At 57.5% G+C, this 27,804-nt stretch overlaps 2 protein-coding genes across 28 annotated transcripts in view; one reads left to right on the forward strand and one right to left on the reverse strand.

Moving 5' to 3' along the window:
- Nucleotides 1-2,937: 2,937 nt before the first annotated feature.
- On the forward strand, nucleotides 2,938-13,062 carry NACAD (NAC alpha domain containing). Of its 2 annotated transcripts, none has more exons than XM_069586843.1 (8): nucleotides 2,938-3,076; nucleotides 5,160-11,489; nucleotides 11,623-11,747; nucleotides 11,817-11,891; nucleotides 12,293-12,439; nucleotides 12,517-12,666; nucleotides 12,762-12,884; nucleotides 12,975-13,062. In XM_069586843.1, the coding sequence occupies exons 1-8, from the start codon at nucleotides 3,010-3,012 to the stop codon at nucleotides 12,987-12,989; spliced, it is 7,032 nt and encodes a 2,343-aa protein (XP_069442944.1). In that variant the 5' UTR covers nucleotides 2,938-3,009; the 3' UTR covers nucleotides 12,990-13,062. The 2 variants fall into 2 exon arrangements, with proteins under 2 accessions (XP_069442944.1, XP_069442943.1); XM_069586842.1 differs by having other exon boundaries at nucleotides 2,939-3,076; nucleotides 11,623-11,735.
- Nucleotides 13,063-14,501: 1,439 nt separating this feature from the next.
- The window catches only part of CCM2 (CCM2 scaffold protein), a 52,366-nt gene continuing 39,063 nt past the window's right edge, over nucleotides 14,502-27,804 (reverse strand). For all 26 annotated transcript variants that reach the window (XM_069586858.1, XM_069586848.1, XM_069586860.1 and 23 more), the window contains 8 exons: nucleotides 24,249-24,332; nucleotides 23,586-23,769; nucleotides 19,604-19,740; nucleotides 18,642-18,777; nucleotides 17,288-17,345; nucleotides 16,826-16,964; nucleotides 16,009-16,147; nucleotides 14,502-15,015 (listed from right to left, as the gene is read on the reverse strand). In XM_069586858.1, the coding sequence (XP_069442959.1) occupies nucleotides 14,735-15,015; nucleotides 16,009-16,147; nucleotides 16,826-16,964; nucleotides 17,288-17,345; nucleotides 18,642-18,777; nucleotides 19,604-19,740; nucleotides 23,586-23,769; nucleotides 24,249-24,332 (1,158 nt within the window). In that variant the 3' untranslated portion in view covers nucleotides 14,502-14,734. The remainder of the gene's footprint in view (nucleotides 15,016-16,008; nucleotides 16,148-16,825; nucleotides 16,965-17,287; nucleotides 17,346-18,641; nucleotides 18,778-19,603; nucleotides 19,741-23,585; nucleotides 23,770-24,248; nucleotides 24,333-27,804) is intronic.

The raw sequence follows: 27,804 nt of genomic DNA on the forward strand, positions 1-27,804 counted from the left end.
TGTTCTCAAGGTGGAGAACCAGGAAAGCCATAGCCACTGGTATAAATTCAGTTCAAGTGCAAAGACCCGAGGATGGGGAGGGGTGGCAGGCGGGGCTGTGGCACCACTGGTGTCAGCCCTGGAGGCCAAAGACGAGAACCAGGAGTTCCAATGTTCCAGGGTCAGAGGTGGACACCCCAGCTCAAGAGAGTGAATTCACACTTTGCCTTTTTGTTTTTCTCTGCCCCTACCCACCCTCCCCCCACCAACAGATTGGTTGATATCCACCCCGCACTGGTGAGACCAAATCTCTTCAGTCAGTCTACTGAGTCATGCTCATCTCCAGAGATGCCCTTGCACACACACCCAGAAACAGCATTTAATCCACTATCTGGGCATTGCTAAGCCCAGTCAAGTTGACACAAAATTAACCATCATAGCCCCCATGGCATACTGGTCATTTGTGTTGTCTCTGTTTTTGTCCATCTTGCAATTTTACTGATTTCTCAAAGAACTATTTGTTTGTTTCACTGATTTCTTCCACTGTTTTCCTGTTTTCCGTTTCATTGATTTCTGCTCTTGGCTCTATTTCCTTTTTATTGCTGAGTATAGTTGATTTTGTCCTTTTCCTAGTTTCCTGAGGTAGGAACTTTGATGATTGATTTGAGTCCTTTCCTCTCTTCCAACGTGCTATAAATATCCCTCTCAGCATTTCTACCTGCAGACCACATAATTTAATATTTTTATTTTCATTCACTTCAGTTCTGTGTTTCTTAACATTTTTCTTATTCTCATTGTAATTTTCCTTACTGTTGGGTTCGTCCGTGATTTTCCTGGTTTGATGGGTGGTTTTTTTTAAAAAACGTACCCCAGATAGGCTATCATGTTGAAATTTTAGCAAGCAGTCAGCCTGTTTGGGTCAGGCTGCAGTCCTGGGCTACATGGCCTGTGGTTCTCATGCCTCACAGCACTGTTGGTCTCCTGCCACTGGGCTCTGCTGGTGCTCTTGAATGGATATGAGGCACTTCCTGTGCTGGACCATCCTGTGCCTTTGAGAGGGGGTCAGGGGGGAACCCAGCTTGCTGGGCTGAACACCTGCTGTGGTGCAATTTCCTTTGCCAGTGGCCCCCACCCTCCAGAGACTCGGGTGGGGGGCAAGAGCCAGAGAGGGGATGCATGAGGTGGGGAGGAATGGCATCCCTTGGCCCCTTATCAGGAGGCTTCCCCTTGATTTTCAGTATCAGTTCTGCCACACTCCCTAGAGTTTTCACAAGCTCCAGTTCATATGAGGATGAATGCCTGGTCCTCCCAGTACGTAGTAGCTGGTGGTGACAGGAAATGCCAGGCTTGGGTCCCCTTCTGTTGAGTAGGCTGCTCTGCTGTTCCTCCAATCCTGGGGTCTCTCCCCAGCTCACCTTTCTCTTTTTGTCTTAGTTCAGTTCTGGTGGTCTCTAATTTCCCACATTTTTATTGGTTAGGAGGAGCAGAGAGACAAACTTGTGTCATCCTGTCCAAACAGGAAGCTACTCAGGCACTGATGAAAGCCTTCTGTTTTCTCGAATGTCAGTGCTGTTGGCCAAGTGGTATAGGTTAGCAGAACGGTGAAGATTTATGAAGGACTCAGCTAAGGCGATGAGAAAGAGGCCATAGGAAGAAGCAAGTTTTTTTGTTGTTGTTGGCCATGACACAGCTTGTGAGATCTTAGTTCCCCCACAAGGGATTGAACCCAGGCCCCAGCAGTGAAAGCACTGAGTCCTAGTGACTGGGCCACTAGGGAATTCCCTGGAGGAGGCAACTTAGAAACTCAGGAGGTGAGGATGAAGATGGGTGTGGAGAAAAGGGACAAAGAAGAGGAGCTCCCCATTAGCGGATAGATGGACAGATTTCCAGCGACTGAGAGGGATGCAAGATGCAGGGCTTAGATTGGGACGGACATGATGGGTCTGGTGCCTGGTGTGTTGGGGAGATGCCCAGCAGGCAGCCCCTGGCTCCATGGGCTCCGGGGTAGAGCCAACAGAAGATTGAAGATGAGGAGCCTCCCCCACAACAATGGCCGTTCTGATTGCCTACCCCCGCCCCCGTCTAGCTCTGGGATGGTGACAATGTTCAACTGTCTCCCAGAGCCTGGCACGGGGCGGATGCTCGGTGAATCTGAGTGCAGGAGGGCCTGTGTGGAAGCAAGGGCGCATCTCTGGAAAGCTCAGGGAGGGTTTGCAACCTTGGGAGGTGTGGCAGGGACTTCTGCTGAGAATGGAGGAAGGCAAGCTTCTCCATCTTCCTTCCATTGCCCAAGAGCTGAAGGATGGGACAGCACTGAGCTGCGGGGAACCCCGGGGACCAGTCAACCTGAGGCTCCGCTGGGGCTGCTTTCCCTGATGCGCTCCTGCCTGCCGGCTCTGGTTGCCATAGAGCCAGGAGGCGGTTGCCACGGAGACCGACGTGCGAGGACCGACCAATCAGTGAAGAGCTGCGGCGCCAGCTCACCTCTTGGATGGAGGCACCGGGCTAGGATGAGGACCCCTGCCCAGGCAGCTGGGAGCCGGGTGTTCGAGCAGGGGGCTTATGGCGCCGCCACCCCCAAAGCGCCGGTCCCCCAGAATCCCCAACACCCTCCCCGGCCCCGCACCCCGAATTCTGACGACCTTCTGCCTCTTCCCGGCCCGACTAAGGGGTGATACCTCCGACTGGCCCTGAACCCCTCTCCCGTTAGTGAAGGGGAGGAGGGGGGCCAAGGGCTGGGATGCTGCGGGAAAGGCGGGGCCGCGGACCGCGGGAGAACAGTGCAGTCGGGGTGGGGTATGGGGAGGGAGGGACGGAGGCTGTCCCACCCCCTGCGCTCCCGGCACACCGCAGTGCCTGGCGCGCCCGCGCAAGCTCACTCGCTCACTCGGGGCGCTGGGCGGGCGGGGCGGCGCTGACGTCATCCACTGACCCCTTTCACCCCCCGGCCGAGGGGCGGTGGCCGCGCAGGCTCCGCGGGACGGACTCACCGACAGACAGGGGACGGAAGGACGGGCGTACGGCCAGGCCATGCCCGGGGAGGCTGCCCGCGCCGAGCTGCTGCTGCCGGAGGCGGGCGGGCCGGGACCCCGCACAGGTGAGGCTGCGGCGCGCTCTCCCTCCCGCTTGCGTGTGTCTCCGCCAACCCCTCTCTTCGTCCCCTCCCGTCTCTACCCCTCTCCCTCTCCGACACTGTCCCTCTACCAGCTCCGTCCCATTTTCTCTTCGCGACCCCCTCCCTGCCCTCTCTCTGTTCCCGTCCCTTGTCCATCCCCGCCCTGTCCCCTTCCTTGGTCCCCAGTCCTAGCCCAATGTAGCCCAACCCTGGCTCCTACTCAGGACCTCAGGGAAGGGCGGGGTGGATTAGATGTCCTCCAGGTGCCAAAAGCGACTTGAAGGCGTGAGCTTCCCGGCTCCCATGGGCGTCCCCCGCCGCGCCCCATTGTCTGAGGGGGGGCAATGGGCCTCACGGCCCCTGCAGCGTGGGTTGTCATCTGCACCCCAGCCACTTGGATTGCAGATTCGCGGGGCGCCGGCCCTCCCCACTCCCCACCCCCCTCACCCCCCCTATGCTTGAGAGCTGTCTCCGGGCGGGCGGCGGTGGCTGGTTCTGGCTCCAGGGAGAACAGGGCTGGAGCTGAAGCCTGGGGAAGCCCGAGGGCTGGAAGGTGGGAGGCCCTGGGGGAGCAAGGGCTGCAGAGCATCAGCCCTGGAGTGCAAGCCCAAATCCTTGGAGAGACTTAGGGAGCAAGCTTTGGAGGGGATCTGCCTTAGGCCCAGGAAGACCAGCCAGGATGGCCACTGGGCATGAGGTCAGCCATGTGTGGCTCCGGGAGGGCCAAGGGCACCTTGCTGTGGGTGAGAAGTCCCCTGGCGATTAAACCTATACTGGGCCCAGGGGCCTGGCCTCCCCTCTGGGTCCTGTAAAGTGGGTCGGGACTGTCTCTGCTTGGACTGTTTAACAACCTTGAATGAGGCACAAAAATCTTTGACCTTTGGCTTCTCTTTCTCTGTCCTCTTGGCACCCAACCCCACCCTCAGCCTGCTCAGGGTCCTGGAGTCCAGTGAGGGTGCACAGGGGTACCCTACCAGGCCAGTGCCAAGAGCCTGGTCTCCAGCACCCAGCCCCGCCAGCCACACCCACCTCCAGGGTTTAGGTGTTCATCACACTCCCGTGGACCCAAAGGACCCCCTTCTCAGGACCCTCTGGCCATGCCAGCACCCCAGCAGTGTGGCCCAGGGTTCTGCCACTGCTGCAGCAGATGGGCCAAGCCTGGGGAGGGGGCTGCCCTAAGCTTCACCTCCACTTTGCAGACAGAACGCTGAAGCACAGGAAATGTACTTGTGGGTGGTCATGGGTGAACGTGGAAGCCTCCAGAGAAAATGGCCAGAGCTGGGCAGCCCCTATCCACTGCCATGGAACCCACACAAATGAGCCTCAGCTCTGTGCGGGTGGCTGCTGCTGGCAACTCAGTCAGATGCACTCAGAGCCCCAAGAGCCCACAGCCCCTCAGAGCTGCTTATGGGGCAGGGCGGGGCCCCTGTGTGCGCCACCATTGGCCATCACCGAGCCAGCAGTGAGCTGGGATGTCCTGCCTGAGGACAGCACACGGTGGCCCCTGCTTTCCCTCTCACGTGTGCCGACTCTGGAAACGGGTGGGGCAGCGGAGCCCAGTGAGACCCTGACAGGTTGTCCTCAGGTATAGGCAGCAAGGAAAGGAGAGAGATGAGGCAGAGAAGCAAGACTCCCACTTCACAGCCAGTGTGAGACCTGGAATGTTCCAGAGCTGAGTGGAGAGCAGGCTTCCTGCTCCCTGGGGGCCCACTGACCTAGGAGGTCATGAGCAGACCTTTCCTGGCAAGCCCAGCTGAGGTGGCACAGATTACGTGCATGGAGTCAGCAAGTTAGTGTCCTAAGAGACAGGAGCTGGTCTCATCTTTAACGAGCATCTTGGAGAAAAGCCAGACCCCAGGCTGCTTGCCATGGAAGAACTCTTGGAAATCATCCCTTGGGCACAGCAATACCCTTTCCTTCTCCTCACCTCTCTTTTCAGCAGACACCCACCCTCGTGGGCCCCCAGTCCTGTGCTCAACTCTTGTCTGAGAGAGGGGAGGCTGCAGCCAGGGAGCTGCCTCTCAGGGAAGATGCCTGCCCTTCTCACGCCCTTCTGTCTCCACAGATCTGTCCTGTGATGCGGCTGAGGCTACCACCCCAAAGGGGGACCGGCTGGAGCACTGTGCCCTGACATCTGGGCCCAGCGCCCTGGCTCTCACGTTCCTGCACGGCAAGCCTGGTGCCCGGCCCCCGCCTGAGGGAGCCAGCTGGGATGCAGGGCCGGGCCGCGCCCCCTCAGCCTGGGCAGTCCAGGCAGAGGGCGGCCCCAGTCCAGGGCCCGCTGAGGTTCGGCCTGCTGAAGGTCCTCTCCCAGCCTCCCTGGAGCCCCGGATTGTCATGGGCGAGGAGACGTGCCAGGCAGCCCCGCTGCCCAGGGCAACCATGCCGGAGCTCAGGGACTGGGAGGGTGGGCATGCTAATCTGAACCCACCCCCCGAGTTGTGTTCTCAGGGTGACCCTCCTGTGCCTTTCCCTGCCCCAGACTCCGATTCCTACTTCACGCCTCCCTCCACCCCCACCAAGACAGCCTCCACCCTGCTCCCTGGCCCCGGGCCCCACAGGGACACCCAGGATGCCCAGGCTGAGCTGGGGGACTCGCCGCCAGCCTCGCCCACTGGCTCGTACATCACGGCAGATGGGGACAGCTGGGCCTCATCCCCATCCTGCTCCCTGAGCCTTCAGGCCCTGGCCGAAGGGCTGGATGTGCCCTCGGGCTGGGGCTTCTCTCCACCCGGCTCTGTGGTCGATGAGAGGGAGCTGCCCCCTGCAGGGACCCCGGACAGCTCGTCCCCAGAGTCCAGCCTCTCAGCAGACAGCAGCTCTTCCTGGGGCCAGGAGGGCCACTTCTTCGAGCTGGACTTCTTGGCCAATGACCCAATGATCCCTGCTTACCTCCTGCCCTTCCAGGGCAGCCTGATTTTCCAGGTGGAGGCGGTGGAGGTGACACCCCTGCCCCACGAGGAGGAGGAAGTGGAGGAGGAGGAGCAAGAAAAGGAGCAGGAGGTCCCCCTCCCCAGAGGGGATCTAGCCGGGGAGGGCGAGGATGATAGCACATTCGCATCCTCCCTGCAGTCGCTGTCCGACCTGTCCATCACCGAGGGCGTGGATGAGGCCTTCGCCTTCCGGGATGACACTTCAGCTGCCTCCTCTGACCCCGACTCGGCCTCCTACACGGGGGCTGATGATGAGAGGCTGTACAGCGGAGAGCCCCACGCACAGCCCACCACACTGCTCCAGGACAGCCCTGGGGAGGCTGCCTCCTGGGGCCCAGAGCTCACTCTTGGGGTGTCCAAGGGAGAGGCTGGCCAGGCTGCCAAGAGTCAGGAACCCATCTCCGAGATAACGAGGGTGGGTCCCGCTGCAGCCCAGGTGTCTTCTGCTATGGCCCTTCACATCCCACAGGAATCTCTGGACCACACTGGGATGAGCCCTCAGGCCCAGAGAGAAGAGCCAGGCTCCACCATGGGACCAGTACCTGTTGCCCCAGTCACGTCTCAGCCCCTGCAGGAGGGAGATACTGCTACTTTAGGCCCAGAGCCCTGGATTTCGAAGGGAGAAGCAGACCTCAACTGTCTACAAACCCTGAAGGAAGACACAGGCCAGGGGTTTGCCACTGCAACCAGCCCTGAACCCCAGCCAGAAGTGGATCCAGCAGCATTGCCACCCCTGCAGGATGCAGGTATCCCCTGGGTCCAGGAATCTGCCTCTGAGACCAGCCTTGAGCCCCAGTTGGAAGAAGAAGATCTGACAGCATCTTCAACCTCACAGGATGCAGGTCTCCCCTTGGTCCAGGGATCTGCCTCTGAGGCCTGCCCTGAGCCCCAATCAGAAGAAGAAGATCTAACAGCATCCTCACCTCTGCAGGATGCAGGTCCCCACTTGGTCCAGGGATCTTCCTCTGAAGCTAGCCCGGAGCCCCAGTCAGAAGAAGAAGATCTGACAGCATCTTCAACCTCACAGGATGCAGGTCTCCCCTTGGTCCAGGGATCTGCCTCTGAGGCCTGCCCTGAGCCCCAATCAGAAGAAGAAGATCTAACAGCATCCTCACCTCTGCAGGATGCAGGTCCCCACTTGGTCCAGGGATCTTCCTCTGAAGCTAGCCCGGAGCCCCAATCAGAAGAAGATCTGACAGCATCCTCAACCTCACAGGATGCAGGTCTCCCTTTGGTCCAGGGATCTGCATCTGAGGTCAGCCCTGAGCCCCAATCAGAAGAAGAAGATCTGACAGCATCCTTACCCCTGAAGGATGAAGGTCTCCCCTTGGTCCAGGGATCTGCCTCTGAGGCCAGCCTGGAGCCCCAGTCAGAAGAAGAAGATCTGACAGCATCCTTATCCCTGAAGGATGCAGGTCTCCCCTTGGTCCAGAGATCTGCCTCTGAGGCCAGCCTGGAGCCCCAGTCAGAGGAAGATCTGACAGCATCCTTACCCCTGAAGGATGAAGGTCTCCCTTTGGTCCAGGGATCTGCCTCCAAGGCCAGCTCTGAGCCCCAGTCAGAAGAAGATCTGACAGCATCCTTATCCCTGAAGAATGAAGGTCTCCCCTTAGTCCAGGGATCTGCCTCCGAGGCCAGCCCTGAGCCCCAGTCAGAAGAAGATCTAACAGCATCCTCACCCCTGCAGGATGAATGTCTCCCCTTGGTCCAGGGATCTGCCTCCAAGGCCAGCCCTGAGCCCCAGTCAGAAGAAAAAGATCTAGCAGCATCCTCACCCCTGAAGGATGAATGTCTCCCCTTGGTCCAGGGATCTGCCTCTGAGGCCAGCCCTGAGCCCCAGTCAGAAGATCTAACAGCATCCTCACCTCTGCAGGATGCAGCTCTCCGTTTGGTCCAGGGATCTGTCTTCAAGGCCAGCCCTGAGCCCCACTCAGAAGAGGACCTGACAGCTTCTCCACCCCTGCAGGACACAGGTCTCCCCTTGGTCCAGGGATCTGCTTCTGAGGCCAGCCCTGAGCCCCAGTCAGAAGAAGAGGACCTGACAGCCTCCCCACCCCTGCAGGATGCAGGTCTCCCCTTGGTCCATGGATCTGCCTCCGAGGCCAGCCCTGAGCTCCAGTCAGAAGTGACAGCATCCCCACCCCTGCAGGATGCAGGTCTCCCCTGGGTCCAAGGATCTGCTTCTGAGGCCAGCCCTGACCACCAGTCCGATCTGAAAGCATCCTTGCCCCTGCAGGATGCAGGACTTCCCTTGGTCCAGGGATCTGCCTCCGAGGCCAGCCCTGAGCCCCAGTCAGAAGAAGATCTAACAGCATCCTCACCCCTGCAGGATGAATGTCTCCCCTTGGTCGAGGGATCTGCCTCCAAGGCCAGCCCTGAGCTCCAGTCAGAAGAAGAAGTGACAGTATCCCCACCCCTGCAGGTTGCAGGTCTCCCCTTGGTCCAGGGATCTGCCTCCGATGCTACTTCAGAGCCCCAGTCAGAAGAGCTGACAGCATCCTCGCACCTGCAGGACGCAGGTCTCCCCTTGGTCCAGGGATCTGTTTCCGAGGCCAGCCCTGAGCCCCAGTCAGAAGAAGAGCTAACAGCATCCTCACACCTGCAGGACGCAGGTCTCCCCTCGGTCCAGGGATCTGTTTCCGAGGCCAGCCCTGAGCCCCAGTCAGAAGAAGAGGAGCTGACGGCCTCCCCATCCCTGCAGGACGCAGGACTCCCCTTGGTCCAGGGATCTGCATCTGAGGTCAGCCCTGAGCTCCAGTCAGAAGAGGAGCTGACGGCCTCCCCATCCCTGCAGGATGCAGGACTCCCCTTGGTCCAGGGATCTGCATCTGAGGTCAGCCCTGAGCCCCAGTCAGAAGAAGAGGACCTGACAGCCTCCCCACCCCTGCAGGATGCAGGTCTCCCCTTGGTCCAGGGATCTGCCTCCGATGCCAGCTCAGAGCCCCAGTCAGAAGAGGAGCTGACGGCCTCCCCATCCCTGCAGGATGCAGGTCTCCCCTTGGTCCTGGGATCTGTTTCTGAGGCCAGCTCAGAGCCCCACTCAGAAGAGGAGCTGACAGCCTCCCTGCCCCTGCAGGACACAAGTCTCCCCTCGGTCCAGGGATCTGCCTCCGATGCCAGCTCAGAGCCTCAGTCAGAAGAAAATCTCACAGCCTCCCCAACTCTGCAGGACGCAGGTCTCCCCTTGGTCCAGGGATCTGTTTCTGAGGCCAGCCCAGAGCCCCACTCAGAAGAAGAGGAGCTGACAGCCTCCCGCCCGCTGCAGGACGCAGGTCTCCGCTTGGTCCAGGGATCTGTTTCTGAGGCCAGCCCAGAGCCCCACTCAGAAGAAGAGGAGCTGACAGCCTCCCCCCCGCTGCAGGACGCAGGTCTCCCCTTGGTCCAGGGATCTGTTTCTGAGGCCAGCCCAGAGCCCCACTCAGAAGAAGAGCTTACAGCCTCCCCACCCCTGCAGGATGCAGGTCTCCCCTTGGTCCAGGGATCTGTTTCTGAGGCCAGCCTGGAGCCCCACTCAGAAGAAGAGGAGCTGACAGCCTCCCCGCCCCTGCAGGACGCAGGTCTTCCCTTGGTCCAGGGATCTGCCTCTGATGCCAGCTCAGAGCCCCAGTCCGAAGAAGAGGAGCTTACAGCCTCCCCAACTCTGCAGGATGGAGGTCTCCCCTTGGTCCAGGGATCTGCCTCCGATGCCAGTTCAGAGCCCCACTCAGAAGAAGAGGAGCTGACAGCCTCCCCGCCCCTGCAGGACGCAGGTCTTCCCTTGGTCCAGGGATCTGCCTCTGATGCCAGCTCAGAGCCCCAGTCTGAAGAAGAGGAGCTGACAGCCTCCCCACCCCTGCAGGATGCAGGTCTCCCCTTGGTCCAGGGATCTGTTTCTGAGGCCAGCTCAGAGCCCCACTCAGAAGAGGAGCTGACAGCCTCCCCGCCCCTGCAGGACGCAGGTCTCCCCTTGGTCCAGGGATCTGCCTCCGATGCCAGCTCAGAGCCCCAGTCCGAAGAAGATCTCACAGCCTGCCCAACTCTGCAGGACACAGGTCTCCCTTTGGTCCAGGGATCAGCCTCCAAGGTCAGCCCGGAGCCCCAGTCAGATCTCACAGCCTCCCCAACCCTGCAGGATGCAGGTCTCCCCTTGGTCCAGGGATCAGCCTCCAAGGCCAGCCCGGAGCCCCAGTCAGAAGATCTCACAGCCTTCCCGCCCCTGCAGGAAGCAGGTCTCCCCTCCAGTCAAGTATCTGCCACCAGTGCCAGCCCTCAGGCCCCGATGACTGACACAGGCTGTATCCAAGAGACAGAGCCCACAGCCACTGCAGCCCATAGGAAAGGAAGAAAGACCCTGGGACTGAGGCCAGCACCTGAGGAAAGAGACCCAGACCACACTCGAGGATCAGACTCTCTGGCCTTGGATCAGATACATCTGGGTGGCCCAGACCTACCTGCAGATGCTCGGACACCCTTGGAGGGAGATGCAGGCCCCTCCAAGCCTGCCACAGAGGTCCCAGACACACCTGAGCCTTTCACAGCCACCCAAGGTCCCCCAAAGCCTGACTCCAGTGGGGAGGAAGTAGCCAAGGGCATTTTGGCACCTGAGCAGGAAGCCTGTCATGATGTTTGTGCACATGGGGATGATGGAGCTGAGTCCAGCTCACCCCCAAAGGAGGCCCTGGGGGCTGAGCACCAGGGCCATGAGGCCCTAAAGCCAGTGGTTCATGGCCCAGGGGTGTGTCCTACTGCCAGCCTGGAGGTTGGCCAGTTGGGGCCCCCAAGCCCAGTGGAGGAAGGAAGGGCTACTCTTGGGCACAGGCTTCCCATGGCTGTGGGCTCAGAGGTTGGGCTGAGCTCCTGCTCAGAGTCTCCTTCAAGAGCTGTGCCCAGGCTGGGAGGGCACTGTGCCAAAGATCCTGCCCCAACATCTCCACTGCCCTTGAGGCAGCCAAAGCCTGTGCTGGGCCCAGGCAGGGGAGAGCAGGCCCAGGCAGCACTTGGAGCCCTTGGCCCCACCCCGCTGCAGCCTCCAGAAAGCCCCATAGGGGGCCTTCCCAGTGCACCCCAAGACAGGATCCAGGGCCCTGAGCCCCCTGCTCCTGGTGTCCTCATGGAGGCAGTTCCAAGCCCCCTGGCATCCCCTGCTCCCTGCCCTTGCCGGGGACCCCGGGAAGACTTGGTGGAGGGCGCGGAGCCCCTGGGCTCTCCGAGCCACCCACCACCTCGGCCAAGAACCCAGCGGGCGGTGGCTGCCTCCTCAGGGATCACAAACCCCCCTGGGGCTGGGCAGGTCAGCCTCCCACCCCACCCCACCCTCCTCAGCCCCAAGGCAGCCCCCAAGAGGGGTACCCATGCCAAAGACCCAGCCTCGAGGCTCTCGCCCCCTCGCCAAGTGCCTCCTGGCTCTGGGCCCCGGAGCCCAGCCGGCCCTCGAGGGCTCCCAGCCACCGAGCAGCAGGATGACGGCGACAGTTTGGAGGAAGGTGAGTGGGATGCAGGCGGCAGCACTGTCCTGAGCCAGGGACCCAGGGGGCAGAGGGCTGGGCAGGGATGCCAGAGCTGCTCGCCCCGTGCTTGTCCAGAAGGGCAGGCCATCCTCACACTCCCCTTCCTCAGACTCGCCCCGCGCTCTGGGCTCTGGCCAGCACTCGGACAGCCACGGGGAGTCGTCAGCCGAGCTGGAGGAGCAGGACCTCCCAGGACCACAGACCGCACAGTGCCCAGCCCAGGTGCCCGAAAAGGTAGGTTGTGCACCCAGGGGAGGGCTCCGTGCCCTGCCCTCAGGTGCTCAGACCCCCTTTCTTCTCCAGGCCCCAGCTGGCAGTGGGAGCGAGGAGACAGTCGCCAAAGCCAAGCAGAGTCGCAGTGAGAAGAAGGCCCGAAAGGTGGGCTGGGCACCCAGCTGGGACTCTGCTCCCTCTAGGAGGGGCCAGGCTGGCCAGACAACCCCAGCCACCCCAAGAGTGGGGCTGGCAGCCTAAAGGGACCCTTTCCCACCCCACAGCTGATGAATCCCATCGATGGGGGCCCTGGGATAAAGGGAGTAACTGGATGCTTTGTGTGAAGTAACTGGGGCTGGGCTGTCAGTTGAAACAGACTCACAGCCTGAGTCTGACGTCCTATTTGCTCACTTGGGGAGCCACCTGGGAGGCTCCACAGAGGGCGGGTGGCGGAACCCTTGTGCCCCCTGGCAGTGGGCCGTTTCCCCCGGACTTGCTCCTCTCCCCCAACCCCCAACTGGGAACTTTGGGGCCCATGCCCAGGTCTGAGACCATTGTGCTTCCAGGCGATGTCCAAGCTGGGCTTACGACAGATCCAGGGGGTCACCAGGATCACCATCCAGAAGTCCAAGAACATCCTCTTTGTCATTGCCAAGCCCGATGTCTTTAAGAGCCCAGCCTCAGACACCTACGTGGTCTTCGGCGAGGCCAAGGTCTGAGCGGCTGGCCATGGGTGTGGGGAGGGAGTCTGGGGCGCAGGCTCAGCTGACAGCTGACTTCTGTGCTGCAGATCGAGGACCTGTCGCAGCAGGTGCACAGAGCTGCGGCTGAGAAGTTCAAAGTGCCCTCGGAGCCCTCCGCCCTGGTGCCTGAGTCAGCACCTGGGCCGAGGGTGAGACCCGAGTGCGAGGAGGAGGAGGAGGAGGAAGAGGAGGAGGAGGTGAGGCCAAGGGGCCCACGGCTCAGTCTTGTGGAGGGGGGCCTCTCACTGGGGGAGGGGACCGCTCCAGCACCTCCCTGCATATCCCACTCCAGGTGGACGAGGCAGGACTGGAGCTGCGGGACATCGAGCTGGTGATGGCGCAGGCCAACGTGTCAAGGGCCAAGGCCGTGCGGGCCCTGAGGGACAACCAGAGTGACATCGTCAACGCCATCATGGTGAGTGGCTGGCCCCTTCGCAAACGCCCTGCTGCTGTCTCCGCCGGGGCCTGGCCCCCGCATGACCCTCTCCTTCTGCAATTCTCACAGGAGCTGACCATGTAGTTGCTGACCAGAGGCCCGGCTCCACCCCTGCCCCTAGCTCTGCTGCTCAATAAAGTGGTGTCCCTTCATCGCCTCTGCTCCTCCAGCGCAGGCTCTGGCTAAACGGACTGCAGGAGGTGTGCAGACACTTCCTGAAGCCACAGAGGTCCCGAGGAGGGTGGTAGTCCCTCCCCCACGTCTCAGGGAATCCACCTTGCCCAGGGATTGTGGACAGTCCAGTCACCTGGCTGTGGCCCAAGTCATGGGCCTGGGAATAACAGTTTCTGAAGAAACTCCCCAGATGCAGGGGCCCCTGAGCTGGAGGAGCTGCTGGAAGTAGTGTCTGCTAAGGCGAGCAGCACTTTATCTCCTGAAGTTCCTGGCCCCTCGCTGTGGCCCAGCTCTAGGAGTCACCACCCTCTCCCTGTCCTCTCTCTTCTACAAAGTCCAGGGAGCCACAGGGTGGGGGTGACGTCCCAGGACAAAAGAGGGAGACCACTGAGTGCAGGACCACGTGTGGGTGGAGCCCCCGGAGAAGAGGAGCAGTTCCTGACCATCACAGAAGGCTCATGGGACACAAGGTCCCCACTGTTCACAAGCACAGGGTGGGCTGTGGAAGGGATGGCCCCTGGCCCACATGGCTATCTTTAGCTGTTCCACACGCTTTCAGGGCAGGTCGATTTACACACACACACCTAGAGACGGCATCTACCAACTGTCTCCCTTAGCTCTGCCCAGCCCAGGCCCACAACCAGCACCTGGCCTGCCAGGGCCAGAATGAAGTCTGAGATCCCTCCTCCAGTCCTGCCCCTTGTCAGTGGGGAGGGAGCCTAGGAGACTGCAGACCCCGGCCTGTTTCCCACAGAGCTGGACATCGAGCCCACATGCCTGCCCTCCCTCTCGGGGGCTCAAGTACCCACCCCACTGAGCCCGGGGCTTCTTGCATATGCAGTCAGGAGCCTCGAGGTGCACTATCTTGGGGGTGAGGAGGGAGTCCCAGAGCTGGGCCTCCCCGCGCCTGCACTGCAGTGCCCAGGCCCCAGCCTCCAGTCTGATGGCCCTGAGGTCCACCCCCATGGCCTCCCCATGTCCCAAGGGCACAGGAGGGGCCCCACCCAGGGGGAACCAAGGCCAAGAGGCTTGACCGGCCCCCATTGGCCTCCCTGATGACCAGGGACCCTGGGCTCCAAGATGCCATGCTCTCAGGGTGGGGATGGCACTTCTGGTGAAGACGTGGTGTGCAGGTTTGCTGTGAACCACCATGACGGTGAATGTGGCCTGGGTTCATGGGCTCGGGTGAAGGGCTAGAGGACAGCGAGCCCCTTCGAGAGCCCAGTGCTTGCGTCCACTTGTGCTCAGGACACCTGCTCCCTGCCCTGTGCCCACAAACCCACATCAGGCCCTCCCTGCAGGCATCGGGCACAAGTGCTCAGTCCACGGTGCCCAGCCAGGGCATGTGGGTCTGAGACAGAGGCCAGGGTGGAGGCCCCAGCTCTTATCCCCCTGGAGCAGAAACACAATGGCAACCAGAGATAAATTATTCACATTGCAGTAAACTCCTTTTAAGGTCTCTGAGAGTTTCAATAGAAACATCATGTGCAAAATGACAGCTGTCCAGGGTCTGGCTGACAGGACCCCCTCCCGAGGCAGGGTGGCATGCAGGTGGGTGCAGCTTGACTTCTGCCCCGGCACGGGGGTGCCTCCTTCACAGTAGAGCCACCTATGTCCAGGGCCCAGGAGGGCGACTGGCAGGGGCCCCGGCGCCATCAGGCCGAGTCCTGATCCATGCTGCAGCCCAGCGCCTCGATGTCATTGCTGATGTCCGAGATCATGCGGTCCCACTCGTCCCCCTCCGAGGGCGCGGACTGGTCGTCAGAGCTGCCCGCGGCCCTGTTCCCGTTGGAGGTGGAGGTGGAGGTGGAGCTCGTGGCCCGGCGGTACCTGCCGAAGCTGTCCGTGATGATCCCACGGCCATCCTTCACCCCAATGGTCTCCAAGAAGTTCTCGAAGTGCTGGCTGTCTTTCTCAGGGATGAAGGGCCGCAGACCTGCAGACACACGGCCCACATGATCCTAAGCCAAGCCTCTTGCTGAAAGCACGCATGTGTCTGTCCCAGGGGGCCCATGGCCTGGATAAACCCACCCCACCCACCCCATGTGTCTGCCCCAATCCTGGCAGGTGCTGCGGACTGGCCCTGCCTTGGCAACAGGGCTGGTGCAGGCCAGAAGCCACATTCTTACATCACTCCCCTCGGTCCTTATGAAAGCCCCACTTCACAGGCTTCCAAACACAGGAGACGAGAGGGTGCAGGGGAGGCTGGCACAGGGCTCCAAGCACCAGGCCCCACTGCCCAGCTCCCAGTGACCACCTACTTCCTGGAAAGTAGGTGTGAGAACACCTACTCCGATGTGAGAACAATATGAAACAGACCTTGGACCCCAGGCTTAGCTGTTGGCTGACTCCAAGGGGCCTGTGGGGTCAGCAAGAGATCAGACTGGATGCATGTCTGCACTCAGCCCTTCATCTCTACCCCCACCCCATCAGCCATAACACCCTCCTTGGACTGTCGGGGGCAAAGCCCAGGACCTGGGAGCCTCCACCAGCCATGTTCTCTACGATCAGCATAGGGAAAGCACAGTCGCTCCACTGTGCTTGTGCGTGTGAACACACATCCAAGGCTGCATTTGGCTGTGGCAGGCCCTGAATACCCGCCCGCCCTGCTGACTCTGCAGGCTCTTTTCTCGGGGCCTCAGCTAAGGCTGCTTTTCACTGGGAATGGTGTCATCACTCCTCCGCCCAGCAAGTTCCTGCCTACTCCCCCAAACCTGTCCCTGCACCAACTTCCTCTGAAGAGCCTCCCTCAGCCCTTACCAGGCAGTACAGTGGCCACCTCACCCCAAGTCTGGCTCCCAAGGAGCCCCTCCTGCTTCCCTGGGGGCAGGGTCCCCAGAGTCACTGGGAAGCACCATCAGAAGAACCACTCGGCTTGCTGGCTGGCTGGCCCCCACCCCTAAGGGAGCCGTACCCACCCCGCGCTCACCGAGCAGCAGGAACTTGCGGCTGTCCCCATAGAGCTGCCGCAGGTTGATGCAGAACTCGTGCACCGAGGCGCCGTCACGGTACTCGTGCAGCAGTGCTGCAAACTGCTGGATCTCCTGCGATGACAGCTTGGTGCGCAGCTGCCGAGAGAGTGGGCCCGCGCGGGGAGGTGACTGGCGTTGCCTCCACCCTGCCCACACCCAGCTTGACCCCTGCTGGAGGGCCAGCAGGAGGGAGGGGAACCCCACACCAGCCCCGAGGTCCCCACACCAGCATAGAGTGCCTCGGAGACGAGCCCACACCATCTGTTTTAACCTGCCACCTGGCTGGCCTGGCTGACCACCAATGGGTGGAGGCTGCATGTCTGACACCACTGCCAGGAGCCACTGAATTGCACACAGAGCCCAGAGTGATATTCAGTGTATTGACCAAGTTTTTAATGACATGAAGTCGAGGGACAGGGGAAAAGTCTGCTGAGCTTGATAACAAGGCCCATCTGGCCCTTCCATGGTAGCACCCCATGCTACCATTCACCACCAGAGACCCAGAGACAGGTCTGTCGTTCAGCCCCAGAGGCTAGAGCAGCCCCACGCTCAGGCCTTGGCCACCTCGCGCTCTTTCCAAAAACTGACCTGGTAGGAAAGACTTCAAGGCCCAGTTGTAAGCAAGGCATCCATGCTACCCCCAGCTCCACCCATGGGGAAGCAAACCTTCCTCCCATCTCCTCCAGGGAGCTCCTAGCCTGAAGGCGACGCACACAGGCCTGCTGGCGGGGCCAGCATCTTCTGACCTTGGTGGGCGAGTGGCAGGCGGCGTACCGTGAGCATGTAGTCCTGCAGCAGCTCCGCAGCTGTGGCGCTCAGCTCACTCTCGCTGACCGTCTTGGCGTGGGGTGCCGTCTGCATGCAGAAGGACAAGGGCGAGACGCCGCCTGCATGTGCACACTCGGGGAAGGAGCTGCAAGGCACAAGCCAAGATGTGGGTAGGCAGCCCCCTAGCCCTGCCCTGAGGCCTCACCTTCACCCCCAGGGATTCAGTGAGAGTCAGGGGCTGAGACAAAGAGGAGGCCTGTCATGGAGGAGGTGTTCAGGGAAAGACAGAGAAGGACATGTGCAGGGAAGGACCCAGAAGGGGCCAGCAGCCTAGCAGGGTCTCAGTGGAGCGATGACATCACTAGTGTGACCCGGAGGAGCCCATTCACTGAAGACTCCTGATACTGGGGAAGGAAGGTGGGGCCAGGCAGCTGCGTGGGCAGCCGAGACCCAGGCGGGGGTACTCACAAAGTGCTGGCTTCCGTCTCATATGGCTCCTTCATGTCCACCTTTGTGGAAGAGTCATCTGTGTGGAAAGGCAGAACACAGAAGCTTCCGGTTATCTGAGGGAGGGGGCCCTGAGCCCACTATTCACGTGCTAAGCAGAAGAGGCAAAGCCCTGGCGGTGGGGAGCCGTCCAGGCCCCTGGGGTGCACCCTTTGGGCTGCACCCACACCTGCTTCTCCTGAGATGCACCACCTGCCATGGGTCGGGACAGGAGCCAGGACAATGCTCTGGTCCCCAGAAGATCTGCCAAGTGGTGGGGCTGGAACAGGCTCCCCAGTGGCCAGAACAAGAGAAGCTTCATCAGTAGACAGTGAACATCCCTGTGTCCACTTCATGAAAACTCATTAAGCTGTACACTTTCGATTTGTGTATATCTTGTAGTAAAACAGTTTATTAAAAAAACAAGCAAACACACACACACACAAGGGCCAAAGCAATCACACCAAAGCTGAATGTTTAAATATAGCTCAATAAACCACCTGCTGCCCACTGGGGCCTCAACCTTCCCACCTGCCCATAGGACAGACTGCCAGCCTCACCAGGCTACCTCTGTGGGGCTGCAAGCAGCTCCAGCATAAACAGCGAGAAGAGAACACAGCCAGGGAACCAGCCCTTGCTCAAAGAGCCCCTGCAGCTTTGCGTTTACATGCAGAGGGTTTTGCGCTGTTCACAGGGATGTGTGAGTCACAGTGAAGGGAGTGGGGCTAGACTCCTCTCCATAGAGAGACCAGCGGCCTCCAACCCTGGAGGCCACCGCTGAGCTGTCTCCAATATCTTTTTTCCTGTTCCCCTGACTGACAGAAGCCACAGATCCTCAATAAACTATTTCTTTGAAAAGTAGATGCTCCTAGTGTTTAGAAGACTGAGCTTCTGTGGGCTACGTGTAAACGAAGCGTGCTGTGAGCTTACAATTCCCAGAAACCCTGCTCGGACTCTGCCAGGCCCCCTGCACTGCCTTTGGGCTCTGTGCTCTCCCTGCTGCCAGCCCCACCCTGCCCTGGGCAGCCTGCGCCTGGGAAAGGGCCCCACACCCACGGTGCAGGGAGCCCCTCCCAGCCCTCACTTGTAGGTTTGGTACAGTGACTTTAGCCACCAGTGGTTCCAGAGTAAGTGTTCTTGGCCCCCAGAGTTATGCAGGAAGCCACCAGGGGGCCTAAAGGAGGGAGTGGGGAGAACACGTGAACAGTGACGTCTGGGAACGAAGGGTATTGACTCAAACTCCGCCCTGGACAGTGGCCACCTAGGTGCTATTCTGGCAGGAGCTCGCAGCAGAGCCCTGGTGGGAAGGGGAGAGGGAGCTCAGCTGCTCACGTACCACTGTGAAGGGACAGGTGGTGGGTGGGTGTCGAGGCCCCATCAAATATGGCTCTGTCCAGGAAGTCAATGGTGGACTCTGTGTACACGATCTGGAAGACCTGGCCAAGCAGGGAGCACAGCTCTTCCGCGGCGACCTGCCAATTGAGGACAAGGCTGAGCCTTCCAGGCAGCTTCCTGGGCATCCGACACTCAGATGCAGAACACACACCTAGAATCAGGGCCCACTGTCTCCCATTGCCCCCTAGGGCCACAAGGATGCCAGCCCACACCCAGGAGGCTCTCTGGACCCGCAGAAATGTCACCTCTGGCCCTCCTGCTCCACTGCTCTTCCACCCACAGCCATCTCAGCACCCGTGCCAGCCTCAGGAAAAGGGCAGAGAGCGGACAGCACCTGAGCCAGCTCACATGGACAGCATTCCCAACACTGCACACCCCTTCACACGTGTGCTGTCAACGCGGATCCCATCTGGGGAGGCTCTTCCCCCGAGACGGGGCAATATCTGGCGGAGCTCCCAGCGGGGACAAGCCAAGGAGGCGGCCCCAGAAGGAAGAACTACTCAGGTGGAAGGCGGGCAAAGATGAGGAGGAGGGATACTGATCAGCGGCTGCCAAGACCACCATCCGGGTTTTGGTCTTACTAAAGGCGTCAAAATTAAACAGAAGGGTATCAAGGGGCTCCCTGAGGCTGGCAGCACTGTGGTGGGCCTCAAGCCACACCCCCAGAGTCTTCCCCAATGGCACAGCTTGGTGTGAAAACAACAGCCCCCACACAGGGGAGGGAAAGGGGTGCCAACCAAGAGAAGAAGGAAAAAGCATGGAGATAATCAGACTGGGACTCAGTGGGACCTGGGCAGGGCTAAGGCTGCAATGGGTGGAGCCTGGTCAAGCTATTGATGGGGCTGAGTCAGGATATGGGTGGGGATGGGCAGAGCCTGGGTCCCAGGTGCCAACCCTGCTCACCTTGCTCTCCGCGGCCAGGATCACCAGGCAGCATGCCTCCACAGGCCCCACTCCACTCTCCGACAGGGAGCCTGTGGTAAGGCCTCGGGAACTTTCTGCACACAAACTCTGGCTGGGGGAGATGCCGGGGTCCTGGGCTGGGAAGTCAACACCATGACAGGTTAGGGCCCATGTGGGAGCTCAATGGCAGGCTCTGGGCAGCCCCTACCTGACTCAGGTGGGGACAGACCGAGCCAGGCAAGCCCTCGCCCTCATCTTCCCTTCACAAGAGCACCCTTCCCTGCCACTGCCCACTCAAAACCACCACCTTAACATGACCTTCCAGCTTCTCTGCCAAAGACAGAGTGAATACCTCAGACGAAAACTGCGAACATTTAGCTGCTTCTGATCTACACAAAAGAAGGTATTCACAGAGTTCTAGTGACAGGCTTAAGACACAATACTGACAGGAGATGAGGAAACTGAGGCAGAGGGGGCAGAGGGCTGGGTCCGAGGGTGCATGAGGGGCACAGCCCAGGTGGGGATCTAGCCACGAGAGCACCCGCCTGTTCGTTAGCACTACACGCTGCCTCCTCACACACAAGGTCTCGTAGGATGTGAGGGAGATTCCTGAGGCAGGAAGTGGGGGCTGTGGCCCAGGGAAGCTTCTGCAGGAACAGTGATCCAGGCACATCCACTGAGACACACCCGGGAGCAGGCAGTGCCAGGGAAGGCTGGAGCTCCCCTGATGCTGGGATATCTCAGGGCAAACCCAGCCCAGCAGGAAGACCACCCATAGCTCACAGGGCTGAGAGACAGGACCACAGCTAGGAATAGCCAGACTCTGAGTGTATGGGCTGGCAAAGACCAGGGCTCTGTAGGGCAAGGCTGGTGGCACCCCATGTGGAGGCTGAGCCCCAAGAATCTCACTGTTAGAACCTGACTGTACCATCCCACAGCCATGGGCCACAGGCGCTGAGCTGCGCCCCAAACGAAAAGCACCCAGAGGGTCTGAGAATCAAGACAAAGAGTACGGTGAGACTGCTCACTAGTGGCTGCTACACTGACCACGCTGGCAAGGCGCTCGAGGACATTTTAAACAGCTCGGTGGCTCACAGCCGTGGCTGCTCCCAAGGAAGCCGGTGTGTGGCTCTAAAGCCACGCACAGCGAGCCTGCTTCCAATCGCCCAGCAGCATCCATCCCCAGCCCCACAGGCTGTCCCCACAGGCCCCGGTTCAGATCCACTGCCCACTTTCCTATGTCCACAGAAACATCCCTTAATGAGACATCTCCACAAGCCACGCTTGCCACACAGAGCCTCCTGCAGCCAGACCTGACCCTGACCCCCGACACCACACTGTCCCCAGTGCCAGCACAGCCCAGGCCAGGGGAGGCATAAAAGACAGGCCGCTATGTAGGAGGCACTTAGTGTTAGCTACTGCTGCCAGTGCCAGTGCTGAGGACAGCCACGAGCATCACCTCACACACAGCCACTCGCTGTGACAGGTGCCTCTGAGAGACCGGCAGGCCCCGGGGCTCGCGACTTCCCTCAGGAAGAGCCGCTAGAACGAGGCAGCCCTCCAGAACACAGAATGGAATTCACTCTCCTTTCAACTGGAAAGCTCTCAAAGCCCTGGGGGGTCCTGGTTTTCATCTCTTTTTGGAAAGCTTCTCCTGTGGTGCTCATTCTGTCTCTTAGAAAATCAGTTACTCATTTTCCAGAAAATGTGTTCTACAATTAACACTGAGAAATGTTCTGGACACAAAAAACCCAGGGGTTAGCTCGCCTCCCACCAGCCCTAAGGCCTGCGGCCCCCAGCCAGAAGCACTCGCCTCACTGCTTGGTCCCCAGGGAGGCCCCATACCACGGGCCACCTGCAGGGACAGTCTCCATGCAGGGAAGAGCAGTCACCACGGCGCTGGGCAGCACTGGTGAAAGCAATTACACAGTACCTCGACCAACCAGCCACCACCTAACAACCGGGGGCCCTGCCAAGTCACCCAACCCACCTGCCGGCAAAGGTGGAAAGAAACAGGATCCTCCTTACAGGCTTCTTGTGGAGACTAAACAAGATCATTCATGCCACATGCTTCCTACTAGTTTGAGCCACATTAAATTGCATTTTTTTTTTAGATTAAAATGGTTAAAAGTTGGCAGCTTTGTGTTATTCAAAATAATGCCTGTCATTAACAGACACTTGCTTCTTGGAAGAATAGCTATGTCAAACCCAGACAGTGTTTTAAAAAGTAGAGACACCACTTTGACGACAAAGGCCTGTATAGTCAAAACTATGGTTTCTCCAGTAGTCATGTATGGATGTGAGAGTTGGACCATAAAGAAGGCTGAATGCCGAAGAATTGACACTTTTGAACTGTAGTGTTGGAGGAGACTCTTGAGAGTCCCTTGGACTGCAAGGAGATCAAACAACTCAATCCTAAAGGAAATCAGTACTGAATATTCATTGGAAGGACTGGTGCTGAAGGTGAAGCTCCGATACTTTAGCCACCTGATGTGAAGTGCTGACTCATTGGAAAAGACAGTGATGGTGGGAAAAATGGAAGGCAAGAGGAGAAGGGGCGACCGAGGATGAGATGATTGAATGGCATCACTGAGTCAATGGACTTGAGTTTGAGGAAACTCAGGGAGATAGTGATGGACAGAGAGGCCTGGCATGCTGCAGTTCATGTGGCTGCAGAGTCAGACACGACTTAGCGACTGAGCAACAACAACACTACTGAACACAACGAAGGGAAATGAAGAATAAGCAGAGCACAGAGGGGACCGCGCTCAAGTGCAGTATTACAGGAGTGTGTACGTGCATGTGTGCGTGTGTGAACAAGTGAGCATTTGTGAGTGTGTGTGGGGCCCGAGCGCGTGAGTGCATGTGAATGAGTGTGTGTGGAAGGGGGCGACAAGTATGTGCAGTGAGTATGTGTGGTGTGTGTGTGACTGTGGGGGACACTAAGCCACAGCCATGCAAAGTCAAGGGGCTCTGACGCACTCCAGATCTTCAAACTCCAAACTCTTCCCATTACCTGTGCAGGGGGCCTGCTGCATCCCCACCAGATTCACGGGCCCTTTAATATGAACTTCCTTGATGCTCAAGGGGTCGGTAATGAAAAACCTCCTTGAGGCCCAGGCTCTTCCAAGCCCTCAGATCCCTGTGGACTACCAACCTCAAGCAGAAATACAACTTTCCTTTTGCACTGGCCAAAGCAGTGTGTGGCCCAGGCCGATCCAGCTGGCCACCCTCACACACCACCACCAGCCCCCTGGAAATGCACGACTCCAGGGTGCAACCCAGCCACTGCCAGTGCCTAAAGGAGCCCAGGGATGGCGTCCATGCTACAGGAACAACCTGAGAACCCACCCGGGAAGGGAATGGCATGAGTGAACAGTGACTTCTCTCCTCACTTCTCAAGGACTTATGCCACGGCAGAGGTTCTAGACCCTGACAGAAAGCTTGTTGGGAAGTGCCAAGTAAGGCGGTACTGTATCCTCATCAGGCGAGGGGAGTGGCCTGGGTGACGGGGACTGAGGGCTCTCAGGTTCTCCTATAAGGACAAGCTCAGAGAGTCTCACAGACCAAGAGCTCCTGGCTGGTCTGGTCTCCTCCCTGCACCGCCAGCACTGGGAAGGCTGTGTGGCCAAAGCAGGGCCTGAAGGTTGATTAGGCTGAGCTAAGGCCCCACTCTCAGCCTCTGGAGCCGCCTGCGCCCACGATGTCTACCAGGCCTGGGTGCCAGAGGCCACTCCAGCATCCCCAAAGGGGGCTGCACTGAGTGACAGTGGCTGAGCTCAGGGCCCAGAGACCACAGGCTCCTGGGTCACTGCCCTTCTCTGGAGAGAGAGCCAGTTCCCAGGCACAGCAAGCAGCAGTTGGCTGACCCAACACTGTAGAAACTTGTCTCCAGAATGCCATGAAATCTACAAAGCACGCCTCAGGACAGAGGTGGCGGCTGCTTCTGGCAAGGACCCTCCTGACCCCACCCCGGTCATACCTGTCTTCAGGACCACCAGGTGTGAGGCGTCATCTCGCACGTAGGACACGGCGGCAATGTCATGGATGGGGACCCTGAGGATGGTGTCCTCCCCGTCCCTCCAGGCCAGCTTGACGTTGTAGGCAGACAGACTGATCACAGCGTCATGCTCCTGGGTCAGGTGTCCGGGGAGCTGGTGGGCTCTCTGGAAGGAACCACACTGCATCAGAAACACAGGGCCACGGGCTCCCCCGGGACCCTGCACCATGCGTGGCACACGCAACCCACACAGCCAGCACTGACAAGCAAGGTGCCACTCCCATGCTTGCTCCCGCAACACTGCTGTGTTCAAACCACATGGAGACTTCTTCTTAGATTCAGACCTATGGGGTGTGGTTTGGATATCTTAAAAACATGAATTTTGAAAACAGTCCAAAACCATGAAGATCAAGCCTGGAGAATAAAAGTTAATGTGCAGACTGAGGAAAAATAAGGCCAGGGGCCAAGTGCACCCTTAATGTCATAGGACTGGGTCACCCCTCATGGCCATAAAGGCCCAGGGTCAGAGGGCCAAGAGTTGGTGTCAGAAAACAAGGGTCAGAAGTCAGGGTTAGGAGATGGAGCAGGCTGAGGGTCAGAGGTCAGGGATTGGGGTAGAGCAGGCTAACAGGCAGATGGGGTTACCTTTGCATTGTCTATGAAATGCAGGATTTCGGTCCTACTGGAAGGATTCAGGTATCCTGGTATGGACGTTAACTGACCTAAATACTGAAAGAAAGTGGAGAGAGGAAGTGCCATGAGTAAGGGAAGATGAGCCAACACCATCAAGGGCCATAACACATCGCGAAAGCCTTGTATATTCCCACCACAGGCTGGTTGGCCGCCGTCCCAGCTCACAGTGGTGGTCTCCTCTAGGCAGCATGCTCCAAATTTTTAGTAAACTCTACTGGCTGAGGAGGACACTCCCACACTTCCCACTACACAGCATCAAAGTCCTGCAAAGGACACCACAAAACTAGTCTGGTGGAATTTGTATTATAAAAAGGCAGGTAAGAGAATTCCCTGGCAATCCAGTGGTTAGGACTATGGGCTTCCACTGCACGGGCCCTGGTTCAATCCTACAAGCCACATGGTGCAGCCAAAAGATAAAAAAATAAAAGGATAAGACAAGGATGGCTTGTGTTTCCGGATCACCGTTGGAAATTGAAAACAATAGCTCTGAACAATCTGCTAAAAAGGAAACATACTAAATCATAAAGGGCCAGGCAGCTGAGCGATGAGCACAGAGAAAGAAGTGACAGGAAGCCATGAAGCACTTGGCTAACAAACCTCAATGACAAGGGTCTTGGGTGTGGCACGGACACAGTGCAAGCTGTGTTCACATCACCACCAATTATCACAGGTGTTAAATGTGCTTTAATGGGTTATACGGATTCCTCTCCAAGAATAAATCTCTTACACTCAACATTTCTGATCCTCTAACTCTAATTTTTAAGGTTGCTGTTAACAGGATGACAATGGGCTTTGTGTATCTGGTTCCACAGGTAAAGTCGTCACTACTGTTCTCACAAGAAAAGAGCTGAACAAATGAACATGTCTTCTCAGATCCATCAAACAATGAGGTCACAAATTGCTTCCCCCAAAACTGGAGAGAGCAACAGGGGACAGAGAATCACAGCCCCCAGGGAGAAGCTGCAGGAGCCAGGTGGGCAGGTGCATTGGAAGGGGGCTGATCAAGGGCTGGATGTGGGCATGGACGAGCTTAAGACAAAACTCTGGGGCCAGTCATACAGGGTCCCAGGCTTACTTGAGCTCTACCTCCAGGAGGCCCCCCTAGCCAGGATTCTCAGAAGTTGTCTTCAGCTTCTGGTGGGGCGGGGGGAAGAAACCACTTCCAACTATGACCGGTACTTTGCTCTCTTCAACAAGGGCCTTTTTTCAAGGAAAACTATTTGATCAGGGCCTGAGCCACCTGGGGAAAGGTAAACACTAACTCCAGCCCCCCAGCAGTTCTGTCCCTAAATAAGACGTGTGTGTGACAGCCACAGCCCAGGGGCACACGCTCACTGGACAACAGAGACCAACTCATCAGAGGGCTAGTGGACTCCCCTCCCCAGCAGCCCCACTGCATCCACGGGCGCCTGCACAACGGGAGATGACATGCATCGGACCCTTTTAACAGCACACAGCTGCAGCCAACAGTAAACACAGCCTGATTCCTGGCCGCATAAACACACAGCCTCACCTCTTTACCTCAGCTCCTCTCATCTGAATCACCACACCCAGCTTTCAACAAAAAATTACAAGGTGTGCTAAGGCAAAAAAACACTGAACAGACAGGGCAAGCATCAGAGTCAGACTCAGACACAGCAGAGGTTTTGGAGTGATCAGACCAAGAATTTAAAATATCTATGATTAACAATTCCAGTGTTCTTGCCTGGAGAATTCTATGGACAGAGAAGCGTGGTGGGTTACAGTCCATGGGGTCGCAAAGAGTTGGACACAACTGAGTGACTAACACTTAATTACTTAGCCTGGTGGCTCAGATGGTAACAAATCTGCCTGCAATGCGGGAGACTTCCCTGGATCGGGAAGATTCCCTGGAGAAGAGAATGGCAACCCACTCCAATATTCTTTCCTGGAGAATTTCATGGACAGAGGAGCTTGGCAGGCTACAGACCATGAGGTTGCAAAGAGTCAGACACGACCGAGCAACTAATACTTTCACAATTAATATGCTAAGGGCTATAATTAAGTGAACATCATCCAAGAGCTGATGGGCAATGTAAGCAAAGAGATGGAAATTCTAAAAAAATCGAGGGGAAATGTTAAAAACCAAAAACATTACAACAGAAATGAAAAATGCTTTTGATGGGTTTATCAGCAGATGGACACAGACAAGAGAAAAATCAATGAGCTCAGAGATACGTCAGTAAAAACTCTCAAAACTGAAAAGGAAATGGGGGGGAGGGGAAACAAACAAAAAAGGAACAGAGTATTCAAAAATAGAAAACTACAAGAGGTATAATAAGTGTGCAATGGGACTTCCAGAAATAGGAGAGGAAAACAACACAGGAAGGGACTTCCCTGGTGGTCCAGTGGTTAGGACTCTGCACTTCTACTGTTGGAGGGCCCAGGTTTGATCCCTGATTGAGGACCTAAGATCCCACAAGTTGCATGGCACGGCTAAAAAAGAAAGAAACACAAGAAATACCTGAAGTAATAATGGTTGAGAATTTCCTCAACACCAAAACCACAGACCCAGTAAGCTCAGAGGACGTCTAGCAGGATAAACAGCAAAATGAAAAACAAAACCAAAAAACTGCACCTAGGCATATCATATTCAAACTGAAAAAAAAAAAAAAATCAAAGAGAAAACCCTGAAGCCACAGGAAAATAGCAAATAGCACCTTACCTACAAAGAAGCAAGAATAATAATATAGCAACAACTGTATCAAACTTGTGCTCAGAAACCATGCAAGCAAGGGAAGAGTGAGATACTAAAGCACTGAAAGAAAAACCCACCAACCTACACTTCTGTATCTGGTGAAACTTCAAAAGCAAAGGAGGAATCAAGATTTTTCTCAGACAAACAAAAATTGGGGGATTTCATGATTACTTGGCAGGAAATTAGAACTTATTTGGAGAAAAGGGAAATTATTTGGTCAGCAACTGATCTATTTCAAGGAAAAAAACGTAAGAGAAGAAATACACAAAGGTAAAATAATACCTTCTACTTTTCTTATTGTATTGTATTGTATTGACCTAAGAAATAACAGTTTGTTCAAAACAAAGATCATAAGATGTATTCAATAATTATAGCTTAGGGAAAAGTGAAATGAATGGCAGCACATTATATGGGACAGAGGGAGGAACTGGGAATATTTGGTTTTGAGGTATCTGCACAACCTGTGAAGCAAGGTAATGTTATTTGTAACTGGATTTAAATTAGATATAAATGTATTCTGCAAACCCCTGGGCAACCACTAAAAGTATTCATAAAGAAGTAAAACTGATATGTTAAGATAGGAGAAACTATGGAATCATACAAAATGCTCAAATAAAACCATATAAAGGGGACTTCCCTGGTTGTGCAGTGGACAGAAATTTGCCTGCCAATGCAGGGGACATGGGTTCAATCCCTGGTCTGGGAAGATTCCACATGCCGCAAAGCAACTAAGCCCATGTGCCACAACTGCTGAGCCTGCGCTCTAAGGCCCAGGAGCTGCAACTACTAAAG

This window comes from Ovis canadensis, chromosome 4, assembly GCF_042477335.2.
Source record: "Ovis canadensis isolate MfBH-ARS-UI-01 breed Bighorn chromosome 4, ARS-UI_OviCan_v2, whole genome shotgun sequence".
In the NCBI taxonomy this organism is placed as follows: domain Eukaryota; kingdom Metazoa; phylum Chordata; class Mammalia; order Artiodactyla; family Bovidae; genus Ovis; species Ovis canadensis.